Below are 25,498 nucleotides of genomic sequence, written 5' to 3'. Positions count from 1 at the left end.
CCGGAGCCAGCCCGGAAGATGCTGTAACAAGTTCCCCGAGATGTGGGGTAGAGCAAAGCACTAGCCATCACTGAAGATTCCCTGACTGTTTTGATAAAGCGGTTTAACTCACAATTTTGACTCTGTCTTAAGACTTTTTCCCCCCTCCTTTTTTAGGAAATATTTCAAAGAAGCATGTGATGTCCCTGAACCAGAAGAAAAGTTTAATATGGATAAATACACAGATGTGGTGACAGTCAGCAAGCCGGTCATTTATATTTCAATTGAAGAAATCATCAGCACCCATTCAGTAAGTGGGGCTGGAGGAGGGTCTCGGCAGTGGACCCAGGGTCCAGACATCTGCTTTTGAAAATGTTTTGTTTCCACGGGGATTACTGTAAGCATGTGTTCGTAGGAATATTTTTAACCCTAAACAAAATTTGATGATTTGTTCCTTGACTTTCATGCATTAATAAATCTCCTTTCCCCAAATGAGGAAAGGTTACTTCTTTCATAATCCACGTGCAGTCAGATGGTGAACGTGCAGTTTCAGCCCTGAGCAGAGGGAGCCTCAGTACTTTCCCCACCCACCAAGGCCACCCTGCCCGGACCCTCACAGTCTGTTCTCCCCTTTCAGGAATTCTCTTTGCTTTTCCAGTAATTTTCTGGAGGAATGAGAATGTTCTGTCTTTTCTAATATCTGGGCATAAAGAGCAGGAATAAACAGTCTGCTCCAGGTTGGGGAAAAGAAGGCACCCAACAGTAGCCGCCAGCTAAGAACTCCTTCTGTCTTTCTGGAAACCCCCGTTTCCTAGACGCTGACAGTTTCAGGCTGTGCTGTGTCATAACGTCTCCCTCCGGTTCACACATCACCACCACCGACCTGTATTTGCCTGTATTAAGTGCATTTGGGGGGCAGGCAGTTTTCTCAGCGTTGAGAGGTTGTTTGTTTGTTTGTCTAAGACCAGTTGAAACTTATTGCCTGAAACATCTAGGTGCTTAAAAATGTAACCTTTTCAAGAATAGTTCTGGATCTCTAAACTAAGAGGACGTGATAGAGGTCTGCCCCAGACCTCCCAAATCAGAACCTGCATTCTGGCAAGATCCCAGGTGACTCAGATACACACTAAAGATCAAGAAGCCCTGGTTAAGGCTACAGCTAGCTTCCGATTATACACACAACTAGGGGAAAGCGTAACAAATACACACCTCTCAAAGGTCCTGCCCCTGCTCCTGCTCCCACCAAATCAGGTATACTAACATGTAGCAAATAGGCTGCTCAAAATTTCCAGCTTCATTATTAAGCTCTTCTAAGAAGCTAAGAAGAAAGATTGGATCTGCTTTTGATTTCCCTCTTTCAGGGTTGGGACAGTTAACCTTCGTAACATTTGCAACAAGCTCTCTATCAGTATTTTGAGTGACCCGAAACGAAGGCAGGTCTGAGTGACCAGCTGAGGGGATGAGTTGGTTGGTTAAATAAAGAGGCTGTATTTGTTTTCCGTCTGTATAAACAATCAAAATCATAGCATTGCACTATTTGCAAAAATAATTTTCTAATGAACAAGTAGACTCCTTCATCTTTGAGCAACAACCCATTTATCTATTTTTATGGCAAATTATCTGTCTCAAAAAAATGTCCCCATGTTGGCCACACATGTGCTGAGGGCAACAGCCTCGTGCAGGAAAAGCTGTGGCAAGGTCTCTTTTAGAAAGAGAGAATCTTTCCCAAGGAGAGCAGAGAGACAGTGTGACTGTATTAAATTAGGCTATTACTCTTTAAGGAGAAATGGTCTGTTCCTTTTGTTAACAAGAATTGAAAACAGAATCCAGCCCTGGGAAACATAACTTGTAACCGATTTGGAATTCCTTCACATGTTAGGTTGGAAGCAGATGTAGTAACGCCGGAGAAATGCAATTGCAGGGAAAGACTGCCCTGTTTATTGTCTGTCTCAAGCGAGGAGGCATTCACATGCAGACACAAGTCTGGCCACAGCACGACCTGCCAAGCCCATGGCCACATGCTTGTCCCTTGTTCTCTAAGGAACATGTCAAAGGAGAAGCTGGCTGCCTGAGTCAGCCCTTTCCAGGACAACAGTCAAGTCAGCTGTCCCATCTCTGCAGAGAACAGGAACATAAATTCATCCATCTTGCTTTCTTGTCTCTAACTTACCTTCGCCCAAAATAACCTGTGGACTAGATTTCACTGTGTCTTTGTATCATCTCTATTATTTATGTAACATCTTTCTTTAAATCACCTTTCCTTTAAAAAAAAAAAGTGTGTGATATCTTTGCTTTAGAACGAAATACTTCTAACCACAGTAGAAAAACAGAACTAGCATGCTTTGCAATGGACAGAAACTTTTAAAGTAAATATAATAGAAACAGTAATTGAATAGAATTGCTTCCTTAAAGCTATGCGTCTGAGGTTTCCTCCTTTTTTCTTAAAATCCTTAGTAAGTATCAGCAAATGTTAAGGGAAATTCAACATTAAACAGATACTGTCTCCTTCACTAATCTTAAAGATCAGAAGAGAATGGAGAAGGAACTAATCAAGGCAGTGTGGTTCTGGTGTAAGGATATACATACTGGGATAGAACTGAGAATTGAGGAATCTTCAAATACATGGTCAGTTCGTTTTTGACAAGTACTAGAACAGTTCAATAGGAAAAGAATAGTCTTTTTAGCAAACTGTGTTGGGACAACTGGAAATCCACATGGCCAAAAATAAAGATGGACCTCTTCCTTCCAACCTATGCAGAAATAAACTCGAAATGGATCAGAGACCTAAATGAAAGAGCTCGAACTATAAAACTCTTAGAAGAAAATAAAGGAGTAAATATTTTTGACTCTGGATTAGGCATTGGTTTCTTAGATATGACACCAAATGTACAAGCAGCAAAAGAAAAACAGATACATTGGACCTCATCAAAATTAAAAACTTTTGTGCTGTAAACATTGCCATCAAGAAATTGAAAAGACAACCAAGGGAATGAGAGAAAATAACAGCAAGTAATATATCTGTTAAAGGACCTATATCCAGACTATATAAAGAAAACCTACAATTTAATGATAAGATAAATAATCTGATTTTAAAATGAACAGCTATATATCAAAGGACATATCAACATAGTGACAGCCAATGGAATAGGAGGAATATTTGCAAATCATATTGTGATAAGGGATTAATATCCAGAATATGTAAAGAACTACCACAATTCAACATCAGCAACAATTTTAAAATGAACTAGAGACTTGAATAGATGTTTCTCCTAAGAAGATGTAGAAATGGCTGTCAAGCATATGAAAAGATGCTCAACATCACTAATGACTAGAGAAATCCAAATCAAAAACCATAATGATTTTTCCTCATTGTAATAACAGAGACAGCCAATAAATCTACCATTTGATTTGGACGGGGAAGAAAAAACACGAGATACCACCTCACACCCATTATGGTGGCTGCTATAAAAGCAAAAACCAGAAAATCTGTTGGCAAAGATGCAGAGAAATTAAAACCCTTTTTATACTATGGGAATGTTAAATGGTATAGCTGCTGTGGAAAATAGTATGATAGTTTCTCAAAAAAATTAAAGCAGATCCAGTTCTCAGTATATACTCAAAAGAACAAGCAGTCAAAGAGATATTTGTATCCTCATGTGCATTGCAGCATTGTACAGTAGTCAAAAAGGTGGAAACAACCCGAGTTGACAGATGAATGGATAAACAACATGTGGCATATACATACGATGGAATACTATTCAGCCTTAAAAAGAAGTGAAATCCTTACATAAGCTACAACATGGATGAACCTTGAGGACACTATGTCAAGTGAATAAACCAGATACAAAAGGACAAATACTGTATAATTCCACTTATATGGTATATCTGGAATAGCCACATTTCAAGAGAAAAAAATAGAATGGTGGAATGGGGAGTTGTTTAGTGGATATAGACTTTCAGTTTTGCAAGATGAATGAGTTATGTGGACTGGTTGCATAACAATGTTAATGTACAACACTACTGAATTTTGCACTTAAAAATGGTTAAGATTGGGGGGAGGGTATAGCTCAGTGGTAAGAGTGTGTGCTTAGGATGCACAAGGTCCTGGGTTCAGTCCCTGGTACCTCCATTAAATAAATAAGTAAACCTAATTACCTCCCCCTTAAAAAAAAGTTTAAAAAAAATTTTTTAATGGTTAATATGGTAGATTTTGTTATGTGTATTTTACTACAATTAAAAATAAAAACATCAGAAACAGTATTTGTTCAATAAACATTCACTATGTAAACATGGTAGCCTGTGTGAATTGATTTCTTTTTATGTGTGTTGCTTTCTATATAAAGCTCCTGTTGGAACACCAGGATGCCATTGCACCTGAAAAGAATGACTTACTGAATGAACTGTTGGAATTGCTGGGAGAGGTACCTAATGTGGAGTCTTTTCTTGGTAAGGGCTTCTTCCTTCTGCTTACCCTCTGGTTTGTATTTGGTTGGTTGCTTGCTTGACTGCTGGGTTGGTTTTCCTATCCTAGAGCAAAAAAAATTTCTTTATTTTAATACTTAGGCTTATTTAAAGGCTAATAACTACACTAGCCTCTTCCTACAGGAAAGATTCTGTAATTCTTAGTTTCGTGGATTATACAACAATTTGATATTCTTGAAGCTCTTGATAGATCATAAAGGATTCGTCAATCATAAAGAAAGAAAAAGAGCAAAATTTATTAGAAGTTCCTTGCTATGTTCTCCAAAGTTTTCTTTTATTAGCATTTCTCTCTTTTAGTAATTTTTTCAAATTTTGAATACCTGTTCCCCATGTGATTTTCACATGTAAATCAAAGATTTTAAAACCACTTTAAGTATATTGGAATGTAGTGTCTTCTGAAGACCATGATCTCCTGTTCAACTGCTGAGCCTGTATTTCCTTCAGAACCTTTATCTTCCATGGTTGATGCCACCATCACAATCAGTGAATTGGAAGAAGAATAATATGTATTGTTTTCTACAGGGGAAGGAGCTGTGGACCCCAATGACCCTGACAAGGTAAACACATTAAATCAACTTGCCAAGACAGAGATTTCCCTTTTCTTGACAAGCAAGTACGACTTAGGGGATGGTGAAGCAATAGACGGCCAGAGCCTCATGATCAAGTAAGTTGGGGGTTTAGAGAACGCATGTCTCTAATCCTGCGCCTTAAACCATGCAAATTCAGATAAGGCTACATCCTCAAATGCTTCATTTAAAAATATATAAATATTGAAATATATTTATCCATCAGACATCTAACCAAAGGATAATAGACTCTTTATAATTTAAGAAGGAACTAAATATTATCATACTTCCTAAAGCTTGTCTTGTTTTTGTTTTCCTTGTAGTAATTTGATTCCTTTAAGAAATGAAGTGATGGTGGGGGAGGGTACAGCTCAGTGGTAGAGCACATGCTTAGCATGCAGGAGGTCCTGCTTTCAACCCCAGTGCTGTCATTTAAACAAACAAACAAACAAACAAACAAACCTAACAGCCCCATACCCCGCAAAAAAAAAAAAAAAAAAAAGGAAAGAAAGAAAGAAATGAAGTGACTGGCTCAGCCTGTGAAAGTCCTCAGGTAACTGAAGGGAAATATTTGTTTCAGAGTGGTCCAAAGGTTAGTGAGGGAAATACCTTGAACCAAATTTATTTCGTGGTATAAAAGGCACACATGATAAGACGTAATGCTGTTATCTAATTTATTAGACTTCTTTCCTATTAAACTAAGCCTGGATATCTTGACCAAGTTTGACTTTATTTATACCCTACTTCCTGCCCTCAAAGATTTCAAATGAAGCATTCACACTTTTAATCAATACTGTATTCTTTTCTGTCAAGGCCTCCAGATATTCCACATCAGTCCTTTATACACAGAGTAAGGAAAAAATGATCCGTCACCATAAATCAAAACCCCATGAACCGAAAACAGCTGCTTACCAAACAATACAGGTTTTAAGGACTAACATAAACAAAAGGATGTGCATTAGCACATTAGGACAGCTGCATGTTGGGGTGAGGTGGGAAATGCGGACAAAAGGAAATAAGTATTTACATCATACTTGACACATGACTTCCAGGCTGCATGTCCTGAGTTCTGAGGCTGTTTTCATTTGTGGCAGGAGCTTTCTGTTCTGCCACTGACATGCTTCAGACGGCACTCATTTCTCGTTGATTTTTTCCCCACATTTCCACATACTCACTCTTGAAAAATGGTAAAAAAAAAAAAAATGTGGAGGGGGACTTAGTGTGCTGTGTTGCAATATGTGCTGCTTCTATTAGGCTTGTTTATTTTGTACTCAGATGATCTCTAAGGCTCCTTCGTTCATATAGCCAAATATTTGAGTATCTACTCTGTGTCTAGGGCACTGCGCTTGAGGCTGGGGATACAGCACTGAGCAAGCCACTAATGGTCCCCGCCTTCCAGAGGTCTGGAGTCTGATGGAGAGCAGAGCTCACCTGTGGGACCCAGGACAGCCTGCAGGACTCCTACACAACCTTGGCCTCATAAGAGTTCAGGCAGTTCGTTTAGACAACTGATGACCAAGCCGGATTGAACTTGCAGAGCGCCAACCCAGGGCAGGGCAGCAGAGAAAAGGGGGGAAACTGTAAAAGCAGCTCCCTGGGTTCTTCAGAGCGTGTGCCAATTACCAAAGTAACTGGAAATACAGATTGTGTGGTTCCACCATGCAAATTAAATTAGGCTGAGTGTCCTATGATCTCATAAGCTTTGTCCTTTAGAGGTAATGGGAAGAAATTTTTTTCATAATTCGTTTTGTCTGTTATTTGAACACCATTTTCGAAATGCAGCCAAGTCAAATGTCTGCATTAGTAATGAATGAAGGTGGGGAGGGTATAGCTCAGTGGTAGAGCCCATGCTTAACATGCACATCATGGGTTCGATCCCAGTCACTCTGTTTGATAAAAAATAATAAACAAATAAACCTAATTACCTTCCCCTCCCACAAAAAAAAATTTTAAATAATGAAGATCACAATTGAGTAGTCTAAAATATCAAGTAGTCTGAACATCATATGTATTTATACTTACTTCTGAATGTGAGCAAGTCTCATGTTCTCTGTGGTTCTGCAGATTGTTGGAATTCACATTTTAAAAGCAACACCATGAAGGTCAGACATGTTGGGCAGCAATGTGTCTTAGCCAGGGAGACCTGGTACCTTGTCCTATCTGCTTCAGACCCTCTGTGTCTTTCCCCCAACTCCCCCCAGCTGTGTGCTGGAAGCAAACACTGTCTCCTTCTTTCATCAGCATACCGTCCCGAGCCAGCCAGGGATTTTGTTCATCTATTTACTTTTGTATTTTGTGGTAAAATGCACACAATATAAAATGTACCATTCTGACCTTTTAACGTATACAATATAGTGGCATTTAGTATCTCCAGAATGTTGTGCAAGTGTCACTACTGCCTAGTTCCAGAACATTTTCAGCACCCCAAAAGTAACCCCATACCCATTAAGCTGTCATTCTTCAATGCCCCTGGGGCATCTTTTCAGGCCCCGCTCCCCAGTCCTGGCAATCAGTCACCTGCTTTGTGTCTCCATGAACTTGCCTATTCTGAAAATTTCATATAATTGGAATCATACAATATGTGGCCTTTTGAGTTTGGCTTCTCCTACCAACAAGGTACGAGAGTTTCAGTTTTTCCATGATTTACCAAAATTTATTTTCTGTTTTGTTTTTTGTTGTAGCCATCCTAGTAGGTATGAAGTAGTGTCTCACTGGTTTTGATTTGCATTTTCCTGATGATTAATGATGTTGAGTGTCTTTCCATGTGCTTGTTCGCCATCTGCATTATCTTCTTTGTAGAAATGTTTATTCAAGGCTTTAGCCCATGTTTTAATTGGGTTGTTTGTCTTTTTGTTGCAGAGTTGTAAGAGTTCTTTATGTGTTTTGACACATGATGTCACACACGTTAGATGATTTGCAGATATTTTCACCCGTTTTCTGGGTTGTCTTTTTATTTTCTTGGGAATATCCTTTTCTGTAGAAACGTTTTTTAACTTAGTGAAGTCCAGTTTACCTATTTTTTCTTGTTTCTTGTGCTTTTGGTGTCATATGTAAGAATTCATTGCCCAATCCAAGATCATGAGGATTTACTCCTCTGTTTTTTTCTAAGTGTTCTGTAGTTTCTGCTTTTACATTTAGGTCCATGATCCCTTTTGAGCTGATTTTTGTGTATAGTGTAAGGTTGCTGCCCAACAACACTCTTTTGCGTGTGGGTGTCCAGTTGTCCACTTACCGTTCCTTAAAGAGACTATTCTTTCTCTATTAAATGGTCGAGGCACGCTTGTCAAAAGCCAATTTGCCGTACACGTGTAGTTTCCTAGACTGTCAATTCTATTGCACTGATCTGTCCTTACACTAGTACCACACCGTATTTATCACTATAGCTTTGCAGCAAGTTTTGAAATTAGGAAGTATGAGCCCTCCAACTTGTTCTTTTTCACGATACTTTTGGCTCCTTGGGTTCCTTGCCATTCCACGTGAACTGGAGGATCAACTTTTCCATTTACACAAAAATGGCTTTGGAGCCACGGTTTTAATAGATTTGATAATTCACTGCTTTCATAGGCCACTGAGGCCTAGAAAGCTTCCTCTGGGCATACTTTGAGATCCTGCTGTTGGCAGACTCCTTCCCCAAGCAGCCCAGTGATCATTGTGAGTAACAACTTGAAATGAAGATTGACCAAGTAGCCTTTCTTGAAAGTGGAATTTGGGTGTCGCCCAAAGGGTCAGTAGAGTTTGCTCCATGATGTGAGGCAAGACTTACTTCCAGATACAGTACACCTTAAATATATATTTCAAAATCTTGATGCTAACAGAAAATTATAAAATGTGTCTTTGACAGAGAGCTTGGAGGCTGTCTAGACTAAGTCTCTATCTTTGGGCCGAGAAAATTAAAGTCTAAAATTAGGGGAAGCAAGTACCTAGTTACTGACATGCTTTAAATCCACAATGCCATTGATATCCATTAATACACCCTTAGAAATACTGATTTGAAAACTCAGGTTGACTAGGGATGACTTTCTTCCAAACTAATACACCCAATTCCTAACTAAAACATGCAATATAGTTTTTGAGACTCTTTGGTTCTAAAGAACCAAACTGACAGTGCTTTTCAGAAGTTACTATGAAGTAGACAATCATGGGATGCAGAGTTATTGAGACATGAAAATACCTGAGTGTTCTCTGTCAAACTGTTTCACCTCCTTGTTAAAGAGATTGTGTTTTTAACTTTGAGAAATGCCCACCTCTTATTAATTACAAAATCACTAGCTTTCTAATGACGACTAATTCATCTTCATGAGGGTTCCTGCAGGAGCAGAATTTGGGGCACTGTTAACCCTTATGCTTGTAAATTCGATTCCATGCTAGTTTCATAATTCTTATGAAATTCATAATTAGATGAGGATGAAGATGATAACTCTAGCCAACACCTGTGTGGTGCTTACCATGTGCCAGGGCCTGTCCTATAGACACAGCTATACACGAAGGTAAAGATACGGATGTGGATATAGATAACAAATATAGTAACATGTAGGTCATGTAATACTCTCAGCAACTCCAAGAGGTAGAGGTTAGCACCTCCATTTTACATATGAGGAAACTGGGCACAGAGCAGACAAAAACCCTTTCCTGGTAGTACAGCTAGGAAGTGGAGCCCAGATTCAAACCCAGAGCATCTTAAATCTTTCTGGGTCTACACTCTTGATCACAAGGTTTTACAACTTGGGGGCAAGGTCAGTGCTCTTTGTGCCCTTAGGAGTCTTAGAATAAACAATGGGAATGATAGAGCAGTTACTGCATAACTGATGCTGGGGCATCTTTCCAGACCAAAGAGAAGGAATGACTTAGAGAGGTGAGGGATGTGAAGGCACATCCTGGAATAGGAAGAAACATTTTCTTCGTGTCATTTCCCTAGGTTCATGGGCTAGAGAGCCTCAGTCTGGGCTATTGCTATTTTGCCAATACTACCAAGCATGGTGGTATTAAAAGAACAAACAGAATAAAGCCTGGTGGAGGCGTCCTAGGAAGACCTGGGATTACAGCCCCAATCTCACACCTTAGCCACTGAACTCTAAGCAAATCATTTATCCATTAGCTTCCTCATCCATCCCCCGGAGAAGAGGGGAGAGAGAAAGGGGAGGGAGGACTATGAAGAGTAAATGAACTCTCACAGTGACACCTGATAAATTATAAAGAACTATACAACCATTAGTCTCTCTCATTGTAATTTATGATTCAGCGTAAAATATGTGATCCGTATGGCCTTAATTAAGCTTGTTTTTCTACAGAAGTATGTGTGTAGGTAGAAGGTCATATTTGTGGTTTTTAATCGTATTTAGCTGCCTGAGTGCTTAAGTCGTCATCTCTTAAGAATTTTTTTCTAGCACATAATTCAGTTTAGGCATCCATCATCCCATCTGGAAGATTTCTTTGCTTTTCATCCAGACTGGAATGAGCATTCATAGCTAAGGGGATATTTGAGGTCTGGTGATAAAAATGTGTAATCGTGTTATTCAAATTTTAAACAATTGGAAGTATGTTTTAGCTTCCACAAACACTAATTCCTTTTCAGCCTCGAGCACACTGTACAGAAGGCAGGTGGCAGAGGGGGAGGCTCAGGAATGACCCTCCTCAGAGTGTGATAACAGACACCCTGTGAGTGAAACGGCCAAACCTAAGGGGCCACACCAGTTTACAAGCACCATGTGATCTCATTTACTGACAGTGGGATTTGAGCACAACTATGATGAATAAACTCCCTGGTGTATTTCTTTTTTTTTTTTCCCCTTAACTTTCCTCATTGAGGGAAGGTGGCAGAGTCCTTGGTTTGATCAGCCTGTCTTAACAGATTCAGCCACAGAGCCAAAATTCCAACTAGTTGATCTATGCTGGTCAGACCATACCTAGAATATTGTGTTTGCTTTGCGGTGGGGAAGGGACGTGTCTTAAAGTCTTTGGAAAACTGATATGTGAGGAGGACTAGAAACTCTGTTTAAATCCTATTGTTGCAGGGAGGGTATAGCTCAGTGGTAGAGCATGTGTTTAGCATGCACAAGGTCCTGGGTTCAATCCCCAGTACCTCCATTAAAAAAATTTTTTTTAATTAAAATAAATCCTATTGTGAAGACATTTAAGGAATTGAGGGGTTTCACTTGCAAAAAAGAAAGGTAATAGAAGACAGACTGGAGACACAACTGTAGCACTTTCTGTAGGCTCATGGGAGGCTGATGACGTGGAAAGGGAAGTCAGCATGCTTTCTGCAAGTCTAGAAAATAGAGTGTGACCTTGTGTAACCATTGAACCTCTTAGGTTGTAGTTGCCTCCTTTGTAAAACCAGAGATGGGAGTGTTTCCCAAAGGTCCCCCTCAGTGCTGAAGTCCTGTGACTCAGCAAGTCCCGTGAGTGGACTGCCCTTGGATGGAAGGCTGGCCTCTCAGAGTGAGCTTCCCATTTAAAATTGGACTTTCCAATGCTGCGCTCTCCAAAAGAGATTTAATGTGAGCCACACAAGTCATTTTAAATTTTCTAGAAGCCATGTTTTAAAAAGAAACGGGTGAACTTAATTCTAATAGATTTATTTACTCCTGTATATCCAAAATGTTGTCATTTGGAAATGTAATCAGTATAAAAACTTGTTGGTGATATATTGGGTATATTGTACATTCATTTGTTTGTACTAAGCCTTCCAAACGTGGTGTGTGTTTGCACTTCCAGCGCATCTCAGTTTGGACCAGCGGTGTCTTGGGTGCTCGCTGGCCACCTGCGTCCAGTGGCTGCCATCTTGGGCAGCACAGCTTTAGTGACCACGTGAGTGCCGACCACGTGTCAGGCCCTAGTCAGAGGCTTTATGTGCGCCTTCTATTCAGTCGTCACATCAGTCTGCTGAGAGCTGCCCGTTATATAAATGGAAAAAAAAAACGACCTATAGGGACTATGTAATTTGTACCAGTCCACACACTCAGTAAGCAACGGGAGCCCCGATTCTACCTTACATCTTTCTGACCTCACTGTCCTCAACCATCAGGCATCCTGCAGGACGAGGTGGTGAGTTCCCTGCCTTGAGGCTGGATGCTTACTTACATGTAAGACGTCTCAGGTGGAACTTTGGCAGTGGATTCCGGTGGATGCCTGACATAAAGTCGAAATTCAAGAGAAAGGCTTTGTGAGCAGTTGGTCCCTAGCCACCCCTGAACAAACGGACATTCTCTGTCCCTGGCAGGACACACTTCCATGACCCTGGTCATTTCGGTCATCAGATAGCTTCTCTAAAGAGTCCAGCTGGGAGTTTCCTGGAAGCATGTATCGTTAAGTTGTTCCTAGAATATTACTGCAAATAAGAGACAGTCACTGTGTTTACATCTTTTTTAATCACCCAAAGCTTTTTATTTTTAACTCACTGTTCCTGTTTAATGCATTTGTAGTGATGACTGGAGGAGGGAGTTGTGTGGGAAGGAAACCATACTTGGCTCTCTAAGCCGCAGCCGTCTTGGGAACAGTGCCATCTCCCACGTGGCTGTACTGAGCCGTGTGCCCACCTTTGACTCTCGGGGGAGCACTTCTCTGTGCGTTCCCAGACAGCCCATAAACCCCCGGCAGGGAAGGGTCAAGGTCAGAGGAAATGGTTGTGATCATTCTTCTCATACAGACATGCAGCAAGTAAGGAGAAAAACAATGTTTACACATGGTTTACTGGATAGTATCTTTTTTTCAAAAATAATATATTTGGCATAACTTTGACAGTTTCCTTTTGTCATGAGGGAGCAGTTGCCCCGATGCTTCAAAACACGAACAATGGTTTGTTTCAATTTTCCATTTTTCGTGCCATGTGAACATTTCCTGCTGGAGTTGAGGAAGAAATTCATCATCCAGTGATGTCACATAATACCTTGGAAAGAACTGAGGTTAAACGCAATGAGAGTGAAACTTCAGACATTGGTTAGACCTGTTTGTAATTTAAGGCAACTTCTGTGTATATTCCCCTTTTTCAGGAAGGGATGCAATGTCCAATAATGTTCCCTCTTATGTAAAAGTGAGCACACTTGACCCTTTCTTTGCCTTTTATGTTAAAATCTTCTCACATAGTTACGTAACCTGATCTTTGAATAGGAAGGGGTGGCTGATTACCGTAAAGAACACATATGAAAAAATGGATGGTTTTAGCACTAACGGGGGCGGGTTTCCAGCTCTTGTTCCTGAGCAGCTCTCCTGTTCGCTCCCATCTGAAGACAAGGACCCATGCCGATGGGTCAGTCTCTCCACCAGACCTGAGGTACGCCCATCCTCCTGGCTGCTGTGTCAGGCAGCAGCCAAAACTCCACAGCCCACACGGGACTTATACTCCCCAGTGGCCCTCACAGTGTTCCCTAGCTTTCTCAAAGCAGGAAAGGCTTATGATGTTTTAAACAGGCTCAGAAGTTTAAATGTTTTTAAAGTCAGGAAAAGGGAACATTAGGTATCATTCCTGCATCCTCCACAGTCTCAGGTGATACAGTCCCTCCTGATGAAAAAGTGCTCTCAGTCGAAAAAGAAGAAAAGGTGCTTAGATAAGGAATCCTACGACATGTACTTGTGTCCATGTTACTGATGGTATAACCTGACAACACCAAGTATATAAAACCCAGAATTTGATTATCAAGCATTCACGAACTTTCAGGAGCCTTACAGCAGACATTTTGCGAGGCAGTTTAATTTTAAGGGATTCTCTTTGAAGTTTCATCTTTGTATGTGTTTGTGCACTCTCTCAGGAGAAACAGATCTTTGTGCATTAAGACTGCTGTCTGAAAGCCTGTCTCTTCTTTCTCTATTTTGTAAGAACCAAAAAGCTGATCATTGATGTGATCCGGAATCAACCAGGGAGCACGTTGACGGACATCTTGGAGACACCAGCAACTACAAAACAGGTAGTTGGCCTTAGAGTGTAAAATAATAAGCCCCTTAGGTATGAGTTGATTTTATTAATGAACCTTCATGCCAGGTATTTACAGTGATCTCAGTTTGGACGTAAGGAATTCACCCGAGTTCAGCTATACATAAAATCATGGACTGTCACCAGGAATGAAATAGAGAAATGCAGCACTGAGTTTATGCTGAAAGATTTTGTCCTAGACTAGCTAGATCGTTCTGGGTCTTTCAAAGCTCTGAATGTTCATCATAAGCTTTGAACACTGAGTTAGGAAATAAGGGATGAAAAGAATGGATGACCTAAAAATGGAGACTGTACATATTGCCCAGTGGATGGGCAGATAAGTCACATAAGAGATCGTTGTGGTCGACAGGATGTAGAAAAATACCTTCCATATTTTATGTGTTTGCTAATTTGAAGAAACGAAGAAATGTCTCACATGTTAAAACTGTTTCCAAGTGCTTCAGAAGCGACCATCTGGAGTCCATTAGGTCAGAGCACCATTATCCTGGTGTAAGTAAAGTTTTCTAACAGTCTTCCATAAAATTGCTTACCAGCATCCTTTAAAATGCATCATTATGTTGTTTGTTCTGAATTAATTTCAGTGTTTTGCTTCAGTTTCAATAACTGCCACTGCCTAGACAAACGCTAACAAAATTATCTATTTAGTTACTTCATACCAGGCCTACACATAATTTTCCTGAATCATTCTTAATTTAATTGGTTGCCAAGAAATCATCCTGTCATGGTTTTTAATTTTTTAAAAATTCTGTATAAAATGTCAGGTTATCTGAAGTTTGTTAATGTTTGAATATTTTTTAACATTTTTAAATGAGTTATAGTCATTTTACAATGTTGTGTCAAATTCCAGTGTAGAGCACAATTTTTCAGTTATACATGAACACACATATATTCATTGTCACATTTTTTTTCACTGAACTACCACAAGATCTTGTATATATTTCCCTGTGCTATACAGTATAATCTTGTTTATCTATTCTGCATTTTAAAATCCCAGTCTGTCCCTTCCCACCCTCCATCCCCCTTGGCAACCACAAATTTGTATTCTATGTCTATGAGTCTGTTTCTGTTTTGTATTTATGTTTTGGTTTGGTTTGGTTTGGTTTGGTTTTTAGATTCCACATATGAGCGATCTCATATGGTATTTTTGTTTCTCTTTCTGGCTTCACTTAGAATGACATTCTCCAGGAACATCCATGTTGCTGCAAATTGTGTTATGTTGTCAGTTTTATGGCTGAATAGTATTCCATTGTAAAGTTTGAATATTTTTAAGTGACTTGTATTAATTGAGTAGGAAAATTTTAGTCCTTATTGAATATTTTATTTTCCCCCAAATGTAGCATAATCCCTAAAGTACAGACTTCAGAGATCAAGTATAGCTCTGCACCTCCTAATTCTCTAACTCTAGGCACTTAGAAATATGTCTGTGCCTCAGTTTCCTCAGAAAGACGAAGTAATTCCTTACCAAAGACCTACTTCAAAACCCAAGAAGAACATATTGTGATTCTGGGCTCTGAACTTTGGCTCGAAGACTCCTTTCATTTTGACATTAACTTGCCTTGTGCAGCTTCTGAATAGAGGATAGGAAATCAGAGACGAATGAACATCTCAATATTCCCTTTCCAGGAGATAGATCATGCCGCAGACATGGTGAGCCGCGCCATTATCGATTCAAGGACTCCTGAAGATGCGAACCATAGCCAGTCCATGGCTGAAGATGCACAGCTGCCCCTCGAGCAGAAGAAGAGGAAAATCCAGAGGAATCTTCGGACATTGGAACAGACTGGACATGTGTCATCCAAAAATAAATACCAGGACATTCTTAATGAGATTGCCAAGGTTGTTGGAAAGAGGATTCTTTCTTTTTCGCTTAGCAGACGTGTTCTAATCATTGGTCACGTGCTGGGACTTATGAGGTGGCATGAGAGATTCATAGTTGGAGATGCATGATTCCTGCCTTCCTCAATATTACAGTTTTTTTTAAGGTTTCACAGCAGTTGATGACTTTTAATAGAGAATAATTGCAACTCCCATAAGTCATTAGGAGAGTTGAAATGCACCAGACATAAATGCTTAGGAAATGAAATAGAGGAGTTGCGTCTGTTGCTTGAAGCAATACCTACTAGATTTAAAGATGACACTTTTAGGAGAGTTCTCTCATGAGTTGTTAGTTGTCATATCGTCCAGTCGCCCACAGGGCCTGCCGCTGAGATGGTAACTATTTCCCTGAATTTGCCTCTAAGCAGTTTAGCTTGAATACAGCTCAGACTTAAAGTTAGTTTCTGTTTTCTCATCTGGTATTTTTACAGTTGAGAAACTTCCTGAGAAAAGAATATCACATTAGTGCAAGGAAACATCACAGGAAAAGGCTAGATCTGTTTGCCAAGGATAAGGAAGTATATATTTTGGGTTAAAAAAAATTCATTCTTTTCATCCAAACATGCAAATTTAAATGGATCTGGAGGTTAAGGGCAGTTACGTGACCAGAAAAAAATAAATTTTCTCACCTTCTGGGAGAGAAATGTACACAGCTTCATTCTTCCATGGAAAGTTAGGGTCAGCTCCGGCAGGAGGTTTTTTCCTCCCGGCCTGCGTGACTCAAGGGAAGTAGCATTTCTTTCTATAGCGCTAGGGTGGAAAATATTCCTCTTTGGGAATATGTAGTAGAGAAATTGATGCTTTTGTTTCAGAAAGAGAAAAAAGCTGTTATGAAAGTATCCGCCCAAAAGATTCTACTTAATGAAGAATTTTTATTTAAGAAGGGTGTGTCTATCTGTCTTTAGATTCCTAGAGGAAGAGTTTTTAATTTCTTCACAGAGAAAAATAATATTAAATAGGCACCATTTTCTTAAATTAAACCTTTTCATAATTTACAATTCAAATTACAGAAAAAGAATCATATGTCTGGAAGTTTAAATATAACATGTCTCTTGTAAGCTTTAAGCAATTTGGTTAACCTTATGTTCAAGGAACGTCATTTAAATCCAAGTATTAGTTATCAGTGTTGAATTTTTTCCATCAGTCTTGAGACCCCAGTTGTTTTTAGTAAATCTTGAGAAATATTTTTCAGATTAAAACATGTATTTTTTTAAATTTATTTCTAAAATGTAGTGATGAAATGTAAACCTTCTCAGGATAAAGTATTCTTCAAAGTAGAATGTTCAGAATATTCAGACAAAATTGTCTTCCTTGTGCCCTTTTTAAAATACTTTCTCTTTTTTTTTTTTTTAATTTTTTAATGGAGGTACTGGGGATTGAACCCAAGACCTCGTGCATGCATGCTAAGCATGCACTCGGCTACTGAGTTATTACCCTCCTTTAAAACCTTGTTTCTCTTTAAATGAATTGAATGGTACTCTAAAATTGCTTCTTTGCTTTTCCATCAAGAAAACAGTAAACCTTAGCACCTCTCTTGAAGTGAAATAGGGACACTCCCACCTCTGAAGTAAAAAGGAAGGGGACACTTTGGTGTTGAGAGATTAAAGTGAAGTGACTAAAATAAACTACAAGTTAACAGTCACAAACAGTGATTTAACACTAGATATTCTTCTTGTCCCAAATGGACCATATTATAAAACAAACTCCTGGTTAAATCTCACACCATGGCCTTTACTTGTTGTTTTAGGATATTCGAAATCAAAGAATCCATCGAAAGCTTCGAAAAGCTGAATTGGCCAAACTGCAGCAGACCCTGAATGCACTTAACAAGAAGGCAGCATTTTTTGAGGAGCAAATTAATTATTATGACACCTACATAAAGACTTGTTTAGACAACTTAAAAAGAAAGTAAGTTAAAATCATATGTTCTTTTGTAATGTCATGATTTATATGGGGTATCAAACCTTTTACAGTCCTGGGCTGTCAGGTTGGACTTGGTAGCAAATTTTTTGCTTCCTTATATAACCAAAAACTAGAATCAGCTACCCTTGGGGATGTTTACAATAAACAGTATTTTATATACTTGATAATGTTAGATAATGCCAGATATTTGCTGTTGCACAGTGCGGCTTAATCATTTTAAATTGCTTAGTGGTTTTTAAAAATCATTATTGATGCAAAAGACAAAATTTTTTCAGTACTCTATTATCCATTAGCATACATATTACAGATTTTTTTATACACAGTATAGCCACTTTTAATGAGTAGTCTTTGTTCATAATTATTCTTATCACTAGACTAAGGTCAATACTGATCAAAATTTAATTACCTATTTAAATATGTAATGCAATATTTTCATGTAATCCTTGTAGTCCAATTGACAATAGGAAATGGTGCTGTGTGGAAAAATCAACAGCATTAATCATAGAAGATTTGATAAAGGAAAATAACCAAATTTAAACCTCATTTATCTGGACCCCACTAGTTCTGAATTTTAATTCATTTGCTTGCAGCCTTGTGAATTATTTTTACGCTATCCCTGGGAGCAAAGAAGTCAATAGAGCTAATAGTTCGTAGAAATAAGGTTGTTAGGGGCTCTCTTTACATATTTATTGCAAGAACTTCAAGGCACTTTACAAGTGCTGCAGTCAGGTGAGCTGGATTTCAAGTCTTTGTTTTGTTGTGTGATCTTGAACCAGTCCAGTGAATTTGTCTGAAGCCTCAATCTTTAAAAGGGAATTAGGAGTATCAGCCTCACAACTGTTGTTATGAGAGCTAAATGAAATAGTACAGAAGAAAGAAATTCATTTCATATCACTGTGTAAATGGGGGAGAGTATAGCTTAGAGTGCATACTTAGCATGCACGAGGTCCTGGATTCAATCCTCAGTGCCTCCATTAAAAATAATAATAAATGAATAAAGAAGTGAACCCAATTACTTCCTCCCCCTAAAAAAAGACAAAAACTAATTTAAAAAAAAACACTATGGAAATGTTAATTTTGTAAATGCAAGGCAGTATTTCAAAAGCACTTAGGGCAGGGATGGCCACATAGTATTTGTTAAATTAGAGCGCTTCTAGTGATACCTTTACTTAGGAGTATGTGCACAGTTCATGTCATTGCACCAAAGCTGCTTGGAAAATGACTTAATAGAACCACATGGTTCAATATACCTGAGAAAACAGAGTTCAAGTTTTATGAAAAATACTAGTCTGTAATTCAAAGTTGAGTCACATTCAAAATAGCTTTTCCTTAAACAGTTCAGGAGTGAGGTTCCACTGCTTAGGGAAAGTTGTCACCATCTGTCACGCAGTAAAAAGTTGCACGTTCGATGCAGTGGGGGCCAGCTGTGCCGGTGCTATGCCCTCTGGGCATGGTTATCGCACCGCCAGGAACTTTGGGGTTTGCCGTCATCGCGACAGATGGTTTGTTCATATTTTGTCAGAAACACTCGGAGATCAATCAAACTCGATGGGAAAGGAGAACCCAAAGGGGCGAAGCGAGCGAAGCCAGTGAGGTACACGGCAGCAAAGCTGCATGAGAAGGGTGTCCTCCTGGATATAGACGACCTCCAGACAAACCAGTGAGTGCCACCCGGGATCTGCACAAACCCCCACGCCCTCTGGTCGCTCACATCAGATCTGACTCACACGTCTTCAGTGCCCTGTGGCCTTTGAAGAGAGCTTCATTTGGCCTCTCAGGGCTTCCCCTTGGTCACAGATGACAGGGGAGAACACGTGAAGTATGATCTCTAGTCTTCCCATCAGGCCTTGAGAATCTGCTGCTGCTGGTCGTGTGAGGTGCTGATCAAGGAATGGTGTTTCCAGTGTGGCTTATCCAGTGTGTTTGGATTTGCCAGCCTCCCCTCTCCCTCCAGAAGAACTGAGTCATAGCTGTGAGAATGAAAGGCTGCCTTTTGGTCTCGCTAGATGAGAGTTATTTACAATTGCACAACAGTACCCTTCTAATTGGAAGGCCACAGGCCGTGCCAGTGCCTGGCTCAGGGCCACTCCAGCACTGTGCTCTGACCACATGCATTTAAGGTGAAGGAGCAACCCTCCTCCCGAGACCCACACCAGGCACTAATGGGTTCTCTGTTTTAAAGGGACCATCAGCCCTGTGCCCCATCACTCCCTTGTCTTTCATGGAAGCCGGAATCACGGTGTGTCTCCTCTGTAACTCCTGCTTCCCCCAGGGCCTGGCTTCTCTTCCGTTTATCCCATTAAACCTTCTCTTGCCTTACACCGACTCAGAGAAAATGCTCCTTCCTCTCTGAAGTTTCTGTAAAAGTAATCATCAAAAATACTTAACTGGCCCATCAGCAGTATAGGTCAATATTTAATTCTCACAGTCTGTGAATCTCAGATATTTCCAACTATATGCTATGCTGTTCAAGAGCGAGGACCATAGTTTGCTTTTCTTTGGTAATAAAGCACCTAATTCAGTGCTCTGTGAGCTACAGATCTCAGTAGGAGGCATTAAACCATGCTCCAGTGAGCCCAGTCGGGGAAAGATGATGGAGGTTTTGGGTAACTTCCTTAGGATTTTCCCAGCAGGCTGTTCACTAAGAATGGTAACTTAGGATTCCATTAATATGTTTCAGCTTTAAGTCTGTATTTGCAGTTCTGCATATGTAAGTGTTCCTTTCTTCACTAGGTTTAAAAATGTTACATTTGATATCATATCTACTGAAGATGTGGGCATCTTCGACGTCAGATCAAAATTCCTGGGTGTTGAGATGGAAAAGGTGCAGCTCAATATTCAGGTAAACTTGGATTTCTGCAAATTGGGGTGACTTTTATAATAGGAGACATTTTAGATGGTAAACCATAGAACTCAGTTTTTCTAAGCCATGTTTCCATTTTGAAGCTTAAAGAATCATATACATAAAAAGTATTCAGAGCCATTAAATAAAAGCCAGAAAGTTTCCTTTTATTAGGAAATTGCATTTCTTTCTAAGACAGCATGTGCCCAGAATTGGAACTTTCCTGATTTCATTTCTCCTGCTTTCTTTCTTCCTTCCTAGAATTACTTTTACATCAGTTTCTTAACTTCATTTGTTAAATATTTGGGATCACAGGTATCAGTAAGTAGAAAAAATGGTGTTCGCAGTCTGAATTATTGCTGTTTTCTCGTAAGAACTACATTTAAGCCAAACATACTTAAACAAAAATTGGGAGAACAGTTTATGTGCCACCAAAAAAAAGAAATAGAAGGTGCAAGCAAATGTTTACCTACACTCAATTTTTTAATCCTTAGCACAAGATCAATTTAGAGAAGTAACTGAGTTTTTCTGTTTTGTGTGGTTTTTTGCGGGGAGGGTATAGCTCAGTGGTAGAGCATATGTTTAGCATGCATAAGGTCCTAGGTTCAATCCCCAGTACCTCCATTTAAAAAAACAGAAAAAAAGTTTTAAATGGAAATAACACCTATTTTCCTGGGCCCCAAACTACTTGTAAAATGGCCTCTGCATGTGTCTGCATGAATCATCATGATAAGCCTCTGGGCGTGATGTAAGTTCTAGCCTCACTGCCTGCTTAGCCTGTGGCTGAGATTTCTGAAGTTACACCCCCACCCCATGGTAAAATAGCAAGGCCCTTCTTTTCTGTCTAGCATTCCTTGTCAGCTTCAAAAAAAAAAAAAAAAGGAGCTAAATGGGTTTGTTAAGGACATTGAGATAATGGAGTAAATTAGAGTTCAGAGAGAAAACTGAAGATACCATGTATGTAATTATGAAAATTATACTTAAGTAAACAGTATTGTTTTCTAACTTATTTTAAATATCACTAAGTGTATCCATCTAAAAACTTAACTGAAAGTCTTGAGTTATCTTTTATAACACTTAGATAAATATGGGCAGAGAAGAGAATGTGCTTGTGGTGATACACCTTGGTTAGTGGTTCTTCTCCAGCAAAGACATATCATGTGACTGCCAAGAAGGAAATGAGCCAAGGCCAATCAACATCAACCAGAGAGATGAGTCACAGGGACCAGGAGACACCTGTTTAGAGAGGCATCAGGAATTCCATCGGACTTCTTTTAACCCTCGTGCTAATACCAAGCTTCACTTGCTCCTTTGTTAAAGATTGGCAGTAGGATTAGCTATTCACGCCATTCATTTAGACACACAATTGTGAAATATTACTCCTTAGCCATATGCAGGTGGCTCATATGCTCCAGACTTTTTAAGCCATTAACATATCATTAGGACCAGCTACATAATTTGCAGGGCTCAGTGCAAAATGAAAATGCAGGGCCCCTTGTTTGAAATTGGTGAGAATTTCAAGAGCATTGAACTAAGTGCAGGTCGAATGCCCACTGAGCCAGCCCTGCATATAGTAGCTGTTAGACACCAAGTCAGACTTTTGTTTACACACACACGGCTTTCAGGTAATTATATATTACGGAAGGAATTACCAAAGAGAAGTGTGATGGCCAGGTCTTAGGGTGAGTCAAGGATTTTGTTTCTAACAGGACAAAGGGAGATTCCTTCCTTCTGACATCATATTTCTAGGTTTTCCTCAGCCTACTCTTTCCTCAGTTCCTGCCGATGACATCCTAATTCTATCCTATAGCATATGCACAACAGGAAGGTGTGACTTACCTGAAGATGTTCTGCTTGTACAAATAATGGCCAGTGTTTATCGAGGGCTTCAGGCTTGGCATTCTTCCTGTCCCAGAGGAAAAGCTGGGGTTCAGAGAGCACATTATAGAAGGGGCAGCTGGACTCCAAACCCTTCATCACTCTACTCCACTGCCTCTCTCACAGGATTCCAGTTGGTCTTGATAAAACAAGGATGGCTTACAAAGAGTTTGCATTTTCCTTGATCTCATATGCCCAATGACGTGCCTATGATCTTGGCCATGTTAGCCCCAATTTACACAGAAGAAAACAGAACTTCAGAGAAGTTATATGATGTTGCAAGGTTGTAAGATAGCAAATGGTGGAGCTGAGGCTCAAATCTGGTCTTCCAACCCCAAGTGCGTTAGTTCCTCTGTCCCCCACATTGGAGGCCCAGCTAATTCCCTTCTATACACCATTCCTTCTCAGCTTAAACCATATTGGCTTTGTTCTTTTCCAAGAGACTTTATAGATATTGCCTTTCTCAAAGGCAAAGTGAATCTCCATTACACTTTAATAGGCATAAGCATTCTTGATGAAATATCTTCAATTCCCTTGGAATTTCCATCCCAGAAGCATACCTAAATAATGTAGGGGTTTAGTTGGGAGCAGTTGGAGATAATTGAGGAGCTGGAGGAAGAATCTGGCAAGAGCCAAATTTCCCTCAAAGATGACTCCAGCTTCTGCAGACAGCCTTGCTTACTATAGACACAAGGCATAGTCATTAAGAAGCAAGGGGCAAAAAAGAAGCAAGAAGTTTCCAGAGCTAGAAACAGGAAAATAAAACCTGGACATTAGTCTAGGGCAGTTCAGAAATGATGTCTTTGGGAAAGGCCTCCCGTCCCATGTTATTGTAAAATGTTACTACTAAGTCTCTTAAGTATGGCTGGTGTGACCCAGTTATTAATTTTAGCAGGAGAGCTTACTTCCTTCTGTTTATACAGCAGCACTGAAACACAGAATGATAAACTTACTTGAGAATGAGGGCTTGTTCTCGATACTGGAAAGGAAGTAGTCTAGATTAGAAGGGGGTGCTTTGCACAGTGGTCTCCAAATTTCAGTCTCACAGTTTTATCAGTGAATAGCAGATCATGTCACCCAATTTGTACGTACTTTTTAATTTATGAAGTATACATGCTCTTACCACTTTATTCAAAACGTACTTTATAAAATATATACAAAATGTAAATGTTTAAGGAGTGAGGAAAAAATAAAAATAAATAGGAGTTCTCATACTCTTTTTGCTCCCCAATGAATTGTCTTGCTCCACTTTAGAACTAAACACTGGGTATTCTAAAGGATATACCTCATCTTGCTGTGATATGTATGTGCTGAGTTTTTCAATTAAAAATTAAACTTAGAATTCTATATCTAATATTAACTTAATGGTAATGATTCTCTTCCATACAGTCCTTATCAATTCTAAAAATCTTTTTTCTTTCATCGAGGTAGATAATTCTCCAAGTACGGCACCCAGACCAACAACAGCACCATCACTTGGGAACTTGTTAAAATGCAGATTCTTGGGCCCTACCCTAGGGAGACAAAATCAGAGCTTCCCGGGGGTGGGGCCCAGCAATCTCTTTTAACTAGCCTGTTTTTTCAAACAAGGTGATTCTGGGGCATACTGAAATTTAAGAACCCCCCACCTCGTTGGATCAGTTGAACCGTATTTTTGTCAACAGATTCTTCTAGGGTGTGTTTTAAGTGGACAAAATGCCAGATTGGAGATTTGATTGATGTTCCTTACAATTTCAGGATTTACTTCAGATGCAATATGAAGGAGTAGCTGTAATGAAAATGTTTGACAAGGTTAAAGTGAATGTAAACCTTCTCATATACCTGCTGAATAAGAAATTCTATGGGAAGTGAAGTGCCTGCACAATCATGGATTCTCTATCACGTGGATTAGGAATTGAATCTGTTTAGTATTTTTGTTTTTAAACATGATTGAAATCACTGCTTATAAACGTGTGATTTTTTTTTAAAGACCAAAACTGTTCTGAAGAATGTACCCATGTGCCTTTTTGATAATCTGATACTGCAGTAGAATGAAACACAAGATGAATTAATGTAAACATGGCCACGTTATACTCTGGTATAGGTACTCTGATTTAAAACGTTGGACATTCCGTGATTGGTTTTAAAGTAGGGAGAAAATAACTTCTAGCTGACTAGGGACAAATGTGTAAACCTATTTTCCTATGAAAAAAATTTTAAATGTCCCATTTGAATAATGTAACTCTTCATAGATTTTTTTTTAATCTGTGGAGAAATGGAAACTGAATTATTTGTAATGAATTATTTAGATAGACACTTGGTTCTAAGCCCTGCCTTCTGGGAGTTATCGATTTTAAAGAGAACTTTTGTGCAATTCAAAATGAAGTTTTTATAAGTAATTGAAAGTGACAAAACAGTAACATTTTCTGTATAAAAGTATATATTTTATGTGATTTATTCCTACTAAATGAAGTGCACTACTGCCTCATGAAAGAGACTCTTGTCCCCAGAGCCTTTAAGTGACTAAGGAACAACGTGGATAGTGATCATAGACCCCCACTTCCACCCCTCACAATTTATTGGAATATTTCAATTGTGCCTCTCAATTTTTTTGTAATGCAATAAAATCAGTATCTGGATGCTTTTTAAATGTATTCTTTGAAAAATTTGTTTTATGTAAAATAAATGTTACTGAATTACATTCAATTGACTTTTAAGTTGTCTGAATAAATCCGAATCATTTAGTGGAGAGAAGGTTCTTGGTGGGGCTTTTGGGGAAAAGAAGTGCAGTTGACCCTTGACCAACACGGGTTTGGGCTGTGCGGGTCCACTGATATGTGGATTTTTTTTTAAATAAATAACTGTGAAGAAACATAAATTTCTTTTTTACATCTTTTCACTTTTGATAGCTAGTTTTAATAATATGTACAACACCTACACTGTTTTGTATCATGTAAGACAATATTGAAGTTGGTACTGACAGACCCGAATTATTTTGTAAACAGACAATAAGCTTACAGTATTGATAAATACAGTGCAGTACTATAA

General features: G+C 39.2%; 1 protein-coding gene and 1 non-coding gene across 5 annotated transcripts in view; both read left to right on the top strand.

The window, feature by feature from the left end:
* The window catches only part of IQGAP2 (IQ motif containing GTPase activating protein 2), a 262,433-nt gene extending 237,277 nt beyond the window's left edge, over positions 1-25,156 (top strand). For all 4 annotated transcript variants that reach the window (XM_072958483.1, XM_072958486.1, XM_072958485.1 and 1 more), the window contains 9 exons: positions 157-289; positions 4,323-4,425; positions 4,984-5,125; positions 13,840-13,927; positions 15,577-15,789; positions 17,576-17,736; positions 19,274-19,411; positions 20,485-20,593; positions 24,209-25,156. In XM_072958483.1, coding sequence (XP_072814584.1) covers positions 157-289; positions 4,323-4,425; positions 4,984-5,125; positions 13,840-13,927; positions 15,577-15,789; positions 17,576-17,736; positions 19,274-19,411; positions 20,485-20,593; positions 24,209-24,322 — 1,201 coding nt within the window. In that variant the 3' untranslated portion in view covers positions 24,323-25,156. The remainder of the gene's footprint in view (positions 1-156; positions 290-4,322; positions 4,426-4,983; positions 5,126-13,839; positions 13,928-15,576; positions 15,790-17,575; positions 17,737-19,273; positions 19,412-20,484; positions 20,594-24,208) is intronic.
* TRNAP-AGG (transfer RNA proline (anticodon AGG)) lies at positions 4,035-4,108 on the top strand. Its single transcript has one exon. It is a non-coding gene; the product is annotated as a tRNA-Pro (tRNA).
* Positions 25,157-25,498: the final 342 nt, after the last annotated feature.

This window comes from Vicugna pacos, chromosome 3, assembly GCF_048564905.1.
Source record: "Vicugna pacos chromosome 3, VicPac4, whole genome shotgun sequence".
NCBI lineage: Eukaryota > Metazoa > Chordata > Mammalia > Artiodactyla > Camelidae > Vicugna > Vicugna pacos.
The sequence above is the reverse complement of the archived record's forward strand: the minus strand, read 5'-3'. Positions and strand labels throughout refer to the sequence as shown.